This window comes from Idiotropiscis lumnitzeri, chromosome 17 (genome assembly GCF_059441095.1).
Source record: "Idiotropiscis lumnitzeri isolate Australia: NSW breed Sydney's pygmy pipehorse chromosome 17, RoL_Ilum_1.0, whole genome shotgun sequence".
In the NCBI taxonomy this organism is placed as follows: domain Eukaryota; kingdom Metazoa; phylum Chordata; class Actinopteri; order Syngnathiformes; family Syngnathidae; genus Idiotropiscis; species Idiotropiscis lumnitzeri.
The window spans coordinates 10,584,289-10,592,681 of record NC_142407.1 but is presented as its reverse complement, the minus strand read 5'-3'; the positions used below and the strand labels follow the sequence as shown (position 1 = coordinate 10,592,681).

At 40.7% G+C, this 8,393-nt stretch overlaps 1 protein-coding gene across 1 annotated transcript; it reads left to right on the top strand.

The window, feature by feature from the left end:
* Positions 1-3,109: 3,109 nt before the first annotated feature.
* LOC148320177 (ADP/ATP translocase 2) lies at positions 3,110-5,740 on the top strand. The gene is made up of 4 exons (XM_088279317.1): positions 3,110-3,330; positions 4,124-4,610; positions 4,706-4,846; positions 4,926-5,740. Exons 1-4 carry the CDS (start codon positions 3,220-3,222, stop codon positions 5,081-5,083), a joined length of 897 nt encoding a protein of 298 aa, XP_088135443.1. The 5' UTR covers positions 3,110-3,219; the 3' UTR covers positions 5,084-5,740.
* The last annotated feature ends 2,653 nt before the right edge of the window (positions 5,741-8,393 follow it).

Genomic DNA, 8,393 nt, shown 5'->3' with positions numbered 1-8,393 from the left:
CATGATGGACAGCTGTGGATGCTCAATGACAGCGAAGGGGAGAGTAGATCTGAAAGACTTACATGGTTTTACACAAATTAAAAGTACATAGAAAATTTCAGGAAGATTTTTGGTAAATGTTCCCATTTACCCCAATAGGATGGGAAATTGTGGACTGTGTCTTGCATATTTGTGAGTCACGATATAAGATAATACATAATCACCTATTCACTGTAAAACCTACTTGTTGATTTTGTGCTCAAGCTAAAGCCTTGTCTAACACAAGTATTGCTTCGGAGTCATCTCGCGCCAATGAACTATGTTGAGGTTGAGGAGCTTCATCATAAGTGCTTAGCTGCCATCAGTGCCTTCTACATAGCTGCCACCTCCCGCTGTAACAAACTCCTGAAACATCTTTGTGATTGATTCAACCTGTCCTAGTTCAAAATGCTCAGCAAAACTCTTCTTTTAAAAGTGGGTTTTAATGTTTAAATTCGATTTAATTTTGCATTTCTACATTTTCATTGTGTTTTAGATTGAAATGTATGTGCTTATTTTATCTGTTTTTGAATCCCTTACTATTAACCATATTTGAGTGTCTCTAAAAGCATTCTAAATCAAATAGATTATTATTATTATTATTATTATTATTACGTTTTTTAGGCACGAGCCGTTGATCATGAAGCTCCAAAAAGAATATATATATTATATATATATATATATATATATATATATATATATATATATATATATATATATATATATATATATATATATATATATATGAAAGACTGATTATTTAACTGGGTTGTCAGAGAATTAGTTCATCAACACATTCTTCGTTACGATATGCGCCTTAGGAACGTTCAATGAGTGTATAGTAGCGCTACCTAGTGGCGAAGTTACTTAATTGCAATCGCTTCATGTTTATAACCCGCAATTTAAGGACATACAATAACAATTCATGTCAACATCAAAATGTTTAAATTGAACGTAAGATTGTCATCTACTTTCGGTACAAAATGAAACAAATCGTTGAATTCTGTGCAATCCCATAATTGATACTCAGTAAATAGTTGTTAGAAATATGATCCCGTCATGGTCTCTGCAGTTCACAACTCTGGTGGGTGATGTTAAACGTCAATGAAACCTGGTCCTGGTCCTGCCTGCCTCATTGTGAGACTACTGTGCACCCTGCAGACGGGGTGCTTTCATATCAGCTTGCAGCAGGATTGAGACTGTGAAATCTTCACTTTTCGCACAGCTGCAGCCAGCTCGTGGGTTTGGTGTGCTTTTTTGTCATCAAGGTATGACACGCAAAGAGAATTGCCCTGCGCAGTGACTATTGACTTATTTTTCATTTTGCTCACCTAAGAAGACAATTATTGTGCGGCCTGTTGGAATTGGATGAGATGAGATAGTTTCGCAAAGGTTGAGAAACACCACTAACAGATTTGGATGGTCGATCACATTGCAGCTGGTCTGCACTGCAACGTGTGGTATGCGCTGTTAAAAGAAAACAAAAGCCTGCATGTTGCTTCAGTGTACGGACATATCGGAGGCATTTCTGTGTTCGGGAATTACTTGTCATTGAAAAAGAAGAGTAATTCTACAGTAATATGTGACCTCAGTACGATTCATAAGAATGGAGAGTCGGGAGAGAAATTTAAACGCCCCATGCGTGCAAAACAACCTAAATGAAAGATTATGTCACACCATAATGACACCTCGCGTCCACTTATTTTTGCACAAAACCACAATTATTACACTGCATTCACGTTGCTTATATACCTCGCCTCCTGACGACTCGTGTGATTCTATGATATCGCAGCACTGCCCTCATGTGGCCAAAATTGTGCATTACACCATAGGTCTGTATAACTCATAATAATATTATTTGGTCTCCGGAGCCATGATAATAATTATCCAACATAACTTTAGACAGACAGACAGACAGACAGACAGACAGACAGACAGATAGACAGATAGACAGATAGATAGATGGATAGATAGATGCAATAATATCTCTATTTTTAAATAATTAAAGGTACATAAAAAAAAAAGGTTGGCCAGCCAAGGTGACGGGCATTCAACAAGGACACACACCCATGCCTGATCAAAACTGTGCTTCGGCCTGCGTTTGCTGAGGTAGGAATGACACCTAACCTCATTCCAATTATCTCCAGGCTACGGCATTGTTATGGTTCTGATACATTACAACTGGCAGCCTCATAAAAACATATGCATGACTGCGTCCCCACATGTGTGCAGACATGACAGTCGCATACTCAAGAACACCGTGAAGGTGACACCTCTCTGACATTCAGTAACCTAATGCTGTCAAGAGTCACATGCAAAGACACGATTCAGACAGAACAACTTTACTGATAATTGATTCATTGAACTGTGTTGGCTCACTGGCTCTAAAATAAAACTAGTAACAAATGACTATATGGAGAAAAAAGAAGCATGCCATATCTGCATGCCTGTGCTAACAAATGAGACAATGCTTTGCATAACAGAGGACAGTATCTGGTCCATACACAAACACTAAAAACATTGTAAACATAAACACTGACTTGACCACTGACTTGTACGTCGACAGTATCACCATGTTGGATGTGGAAAGTTAGACCTCATCCCTTTGCTAATTGTAGATGTACCGTTGTTTTACACTCACAGCTAGATTCATTCGATTAAGACAATTACATTTGCTTTTGATTGTAACTTTATTTTGAGAAGAGAATTGACTGTCTTTTATGGCTACTTGAATGAATTAATAAAGAATAACAAAAATTCCCTTGTGAGTCATTACATTGATTATAAAGCACGAAATGTCAAAATAGAATAAATTGTTATTTGAGAAGGTTATTATATCTATTTATTTATTTTCTTTTTGGACAATATTAATTCAATTCAACAGAACTTTGTTACGACTGGATTGTTGTTAACGTGCCCTATAAATTGAGTTGAGCTCAGTACAGAATGCCACCTCCAATATGGCAAACACGCTGACGGTCGTACATCTAAGGGACATCCGGTAAGGAGGACGTACGTCTGAAGTATCGTGTGTGACGTCAAATGCACTTCTCGCGTCGTATCGCGAGTCATCGCCCAGATAAATCCGCAACGCGGCTTTCCAATCGGCCATTTCGTCGGTGCAGGCCACAGCCGTAAAGGGCAACAGGGGAAATCCGCATTATACTGATTATCTGAAAGGCACATCAAGAACATCGCACCATGAGTGAGACAGCGATCTCTTTCGCCAAGGATTTCTTGGCCGGTGGCATCTCCGCCGCCATCTCCAAAACGGCCGTCGCACCCATTGAGAGAGTGAAGCTTCTCCTTCAGGTACAAAACGTCTTCCGGAAAAATCAGCTTTTTTGTAACCCCAGCTCGTTAGCTTCCTAGCTTGCTAAATGCGGCAGTGAGCGTATATCGCCGATATACGGTTGACATCCCGGATTTTGTCTTGAGTAGAACACTCTCCTACTGGTGTGGAGTATTTTAGGTGTCAGTCTGGTAAAAGCTGTGGTTGAAGGATGTAAGGTCATCATAGGATTGGGAATGACCTACACCAGCCGGCTGCTAATGCTAGCTTCCTTCCACGTTAACCTTAGCCGGCGTTGCTAACAAAGGACAAACACGCTCAAACGGCATCGGGACACCATGTACTTATGGCCGTACAACAAAATAACTCAATAAACTCACCACGTTTTGTTTGCCCTTGTGTCGGTTCGACATTTGTACTTTTTTATAGACTATTGCATTTGCAATGTGGACGGGCTTGCGAAATGGCTGCGAGTTCTCAATTTGTTACTCTTATGATCGTGTCGACAAGATTTACAGTATTTTATTTTCCGCATTTTTCTGTTTTCAAAAGCAGCGAGCAGTCATTTTCACTTACCTATGTAACTCAAGCCTCTTACAGTTTATCCTTACCAGCACTTTAAATTCCCACTGCATGCTGCCGTGGTTTGCCATTGAGCTGATAGTGGCTAGTAATTATTTGAAGAGTGTTAAAAGTTGTGATTTAATAGGTGCCAAGGTCATAACCTTGTCGTGTCACGTGCTCCTCACTTAATTGGCTTTACTCTTACATAACTGATTTCTTTCTTTCCCTTTCCCTCCATCCTCATTCCAGGTGCAACATGCCAGCAAGCAGATCACAGCAGATAAGCAGTATAAGGGAATTATGGACTGTGTCGTCCGTATCCCCAAGGAGCAGGGCTTCCTTTCCTTCTGGAGAGGTAACCTTGCCAATGTCATCAGGTATTTCCCCACCCAGGCCCTCAACTTCGCCTTCAAGGACAAGTACAAGAAGATCTTCCTGGACGGCGTGGACAAGCGCGCTCAGTTCTGGAGGTACTTTGCCGGCAACCTGGCGTCGGGCGGTGCTGCCGGAGCCACCTCCCTGTGCTTCGTGTACCCCCTCGACTTCGCCCGTACTCGCTTGGCCGCAGATGTTGGAAAAGCCGGCGCCGGAAGGGAGTTCAACGGTTTGGGCGACTGCTTGGTCAAGATCTTCAAGTCCGATGGTCTGCGGGGATTGTATCAGGGCTTCAACGTGTCCGTGCAGGGCATCATCATCTACAGGGCCGCCTACTTTGGCATCTACGACACCGCTAAGGGTAGGTACTACCTTGTCTTTTTTGTTTGTTTGCTATTTGCTGTTATTTTCTATTAAAGCAAAGGTGCCGTGTCTTACATGTGTTATTGTTCACAGGTATGTTGCCTGACCCCAAGAACACTCACATTCTGGTGAGCTGGATGATCGCCCAGTCTGTGACGGCCGTCGCCGGCCTGACCTCCTACCCCTTCGACACTGTCCGTAGACGCATGATGATGCAGTCTGGACGCAAAGGAGGTGAGTTAATTTCACATTCAATGGCTTTAAAGTTGATCAACTGTGGCCCGTTTTAACATTTCCTTCTCTTCCCGCTTAGCTGACATCATGTACAGCGGCACCATCGACTGCTGGCGTAAGATCGCCCGCGACGAGGGCGGCAAGGCCTTCTTCAAGGGCGCGTGGTCCAACGTGCTGCGAGGAATGGGTGGCGCTTTTGTGCTGGTGTTGTACGATGAGCTGAAGAAGGTCATCTAAAAAAAAATTGTCACCTTGTCACCTCACTGTCCAATTTGGCTAAATGTAATAACTTTCCATTTCTTATGGACTCAGCATTCTGCCTTATTTATGGGAACAAAACTATAGTGTCCTCTCCACTTAGCTGTGGGTAATGGCTGTACGTTGTGCATCTTGATTTTAAACGTTCCGCACCACCCCTCTTCACCAGTGTCATTCCTTCAACAAGTATAATACCTCCTGTTATTAAATAGGGTTGTATGGTCCCAAATCGAATAAATCCATTCTGGGGAACAAACTACAAATATGGATGTCCACTCTCTTCCTCCACTGTCGTAGCATGAGTACACTGGATCATGAAAAAGTGGATTACACCCAACTGCTATATTTACTCGCGCTTAACTTCTCTTGAGCCTCCCCGTCTGTGGTCACTGCTAGGCTTACTACTAGGTACAGTAGAACCTTGTATTTGTTTCTCCATATTTTTTTTAAACAGTTCAATAAACATCTTGGTTGTTAGCAGGCGGGATTCATGCTTGCTTTTTGTTTTGGCAAAAACTTCAGATATATGTTCAGCGATACAGTTGTGGTAAACCGTTGGTACCACCAGTAAATGCTTCACCTTATTTGACATTTCAATGGTTTATTGGAACATTAAAGTCATGTTTCTCGTACAAATCTGTGTAATTTCTTTGGTATGGCATGAATAGCTTTAACTGGATATAAACTCATACCGGCACATTAATGTAAAGACATCGCGTTAAATGGTTGGAAGGCTTTTTATTTTACCGTGAGCAGTAGCGACGCAAAACATTTCTCAATTGGCAATGCGGAAGTTTCAATATTTTTAAATATGGTAATGCTGTTCCTGGAGTGTGACTGTAGAGGGCGCCAATGCTCAACAAATGAGCCCTTGAGTTTTCATGCTTGCTTTCGATTTCGCTTAATGACACGGACTAAACTTTATTTGATTTTCTTTTATTAAAGACTCCTTATACAACTTAATTACAGCTTATATTTATGGGTAAAGAACCTCTTGTGTATTTAGCAGCTTCCGACTACGTGATAAGACTTTCAACAACAAAATAAAAATAAACGACGCGCACAGTAGCGTTTTTTCAGTCACCACAATCCTTACATAAGGTAATTGTGTAAATTTGACCCCAATGTATGCCGTCGTGTTCGAATTTCACGTGACAGAGACAACGTCATAGGTCGGCTTCACGTCCGGAACCAATATTTCTATGCGTGTTGCTCCTACGACAAAGTTAGCAGAACGTCGAAAGCAGCTCGTGCATGCGCGTTCACGTGTCTCGTTATCTTTAATGCACGAGACGTTATGCTGACGTCGTAAGAAAATGAATGATAGATAGGCTTAACGTGAACATTTTAGAAATGTACATTTCCTGACCCTCAATCTCTTGACGAATCACGACTGGAGGTCAACGAGTCATTTGTCTGGTGTAAATTTATGTTGCTGCTGTGAGGTTCCAGTTATATTTTCTGTTACATTCTACGGATTTTTCTCGATTCCTAAAACTCATTCTCGTGGCCTGAACAAGATGTCCGTGGAAGACCATCAAAGCCCTGTTGTTTTTTTGTTTTTTACGAGAGCTATACAATTGAAAATAATTCTGCTTGGTGTAGCCTCACATTATTTTAAGTAGCACATTTGTTAAAAAAAAAAAAGAAGATTGTTTTCGCCTGCATGATCATTAAAGACTAGTAATTCGTGTTAAATACCATGCATAGTTTATTTGAAAAGTTCCAGGACTGGTTTCACAAAATATTTCTGTCCCCTAACTACAAACTGTGGGCAACGCCTTCAAAGAGATCTCGCAGTGTTTGCTTTATTTAGTGCATGAGAATAGTTGGCCGTTGTCAACACGTCACCATGACAACGCACTTACACGGCCCTGAGCATCTGACAGTTCCTGGCTTAGAAGAACAACAACTTTTTACTCACCTGACCTGGCACCATGTGATTTTCGAAGACGTGGACAACATCAATGCGGTTGTGGAGGATCTTTGAAGAATCCTGCCAGGAGTGCATGAGCGGGTAGCAGAAACGTCTTGGAAGGTCCATAAGACTCTAAAGGGATAACTTTGAAGGAAACCTGTTTGTTAAATTTGAAACATATCAATTGTGACACCAGTCCTGGAACATTTCCGACAGGCTCGCATTTGTGATTATTTTCTTTACCGATGAAAATGAATGATGCCACAGCAATTTTCATTCATACCCACCGGAGTAAACGTAACTATTGAATGAACAAACCATCCCAAATGTGCACATGTGAGCCATAGAAGGACTATATGCTTATTGATGAGCGTGTGATAAAACATTGGCAGTCTGTCCAAGGGTGTTTGCTGCCAAATGCATTCTGGGATACTACCCAACTGTATGATTATTTATGGCTATTCCTTTGTTAGTATAATGAGTTACAGGCTCAGTGTTATGCAGCTGTGCGAGAGGTCATGCGCTGAGGCTTTAGAAGGAGGGGGGGGCTGTAAGACCTCAAAGGTTCTATTACAATACAGTGATTTATTGATGAAGATGTTAGTGCCAAACAACTTTTATACTTGTGTGACAGTGTATTTTTTTTAAAAAAGAGTTATCACTCTTTTTACACCCTCATTTGTCATTAAAGTTAAGAGTTCCAAAAGTGTTTTGTTTGATCACCTAATTTCTATTTCCATTATATCCTGTGGGAAACAAGTCCAAATGGATTGTGTTTGACCTTCCCGGTTCCGTCGTATTTGTAGTTTGCGACGAACGCTTGGAAATAAAAAGGCTGACAAAACATTGTGTGAAGTACAGGAAAGTACTAGTTTTTATTCCTTCATAATCAAACTTCACAAACAGCTTGAACTTGTACAATACCTCAGAGAGTGAAAATTACAAAAAAAGTGCTGGTAACATTTACAAAAATCATCCTTACTTAGCAACAATCAGTTTATTCTTCCACACTTTTTTTAGTCTTTTGTATTAAGGCTTAATACTTCTGTATAAAGTATATGCAAGATAAGTCTTCACAGTTTTTCGAAAAAAGTCACAATATTGTGTAACATAATGAAGCTTTTACGGCTATTTTTCTTTATAATAACGAATACACATCACTGGTAAATATATGTGAAATACAGGGCTTATTGTAAAATGGCAAGTTATGATACTGTTTGCTGAGATAAATTGATTCCACACACTTGTTACAGGAAAGTTTGCGATAACTGAAGCAGGAGGAGGAAAAAAGAAAACTGATAAGTGTCAACAGTTGGGGAGATCGCCTCCAAACTTTGGCACATCCCACGAATGAACAAGTCGCACAAATAT

Excerpts from the sequence above, each read along its gene's own strand:
- LOC148320177 (XM_088279317.1), top strand. The coding sequence starts at position 3,220 with ATGAGTGAGACAGCGATCTCTTTCGCCAAGGATTTCTTGGCCGGTGGC. Across the intron at positions 3,331-4,123 it reads GAGTGAAGCTTCTCCTTCAG|GTGCAACATGCCAGCAAGCA; the intron begins GTACAAAACGTC and ends TCCTCATTCCAG. Across the intron at positions 4,847-4,925 it reads GCAGTCTGGACGCAAAGGAG|CTGACATCATGTACAGCGGC; the intron begins GTGAGTTAATTT and ends CTTCCCGCTTAG.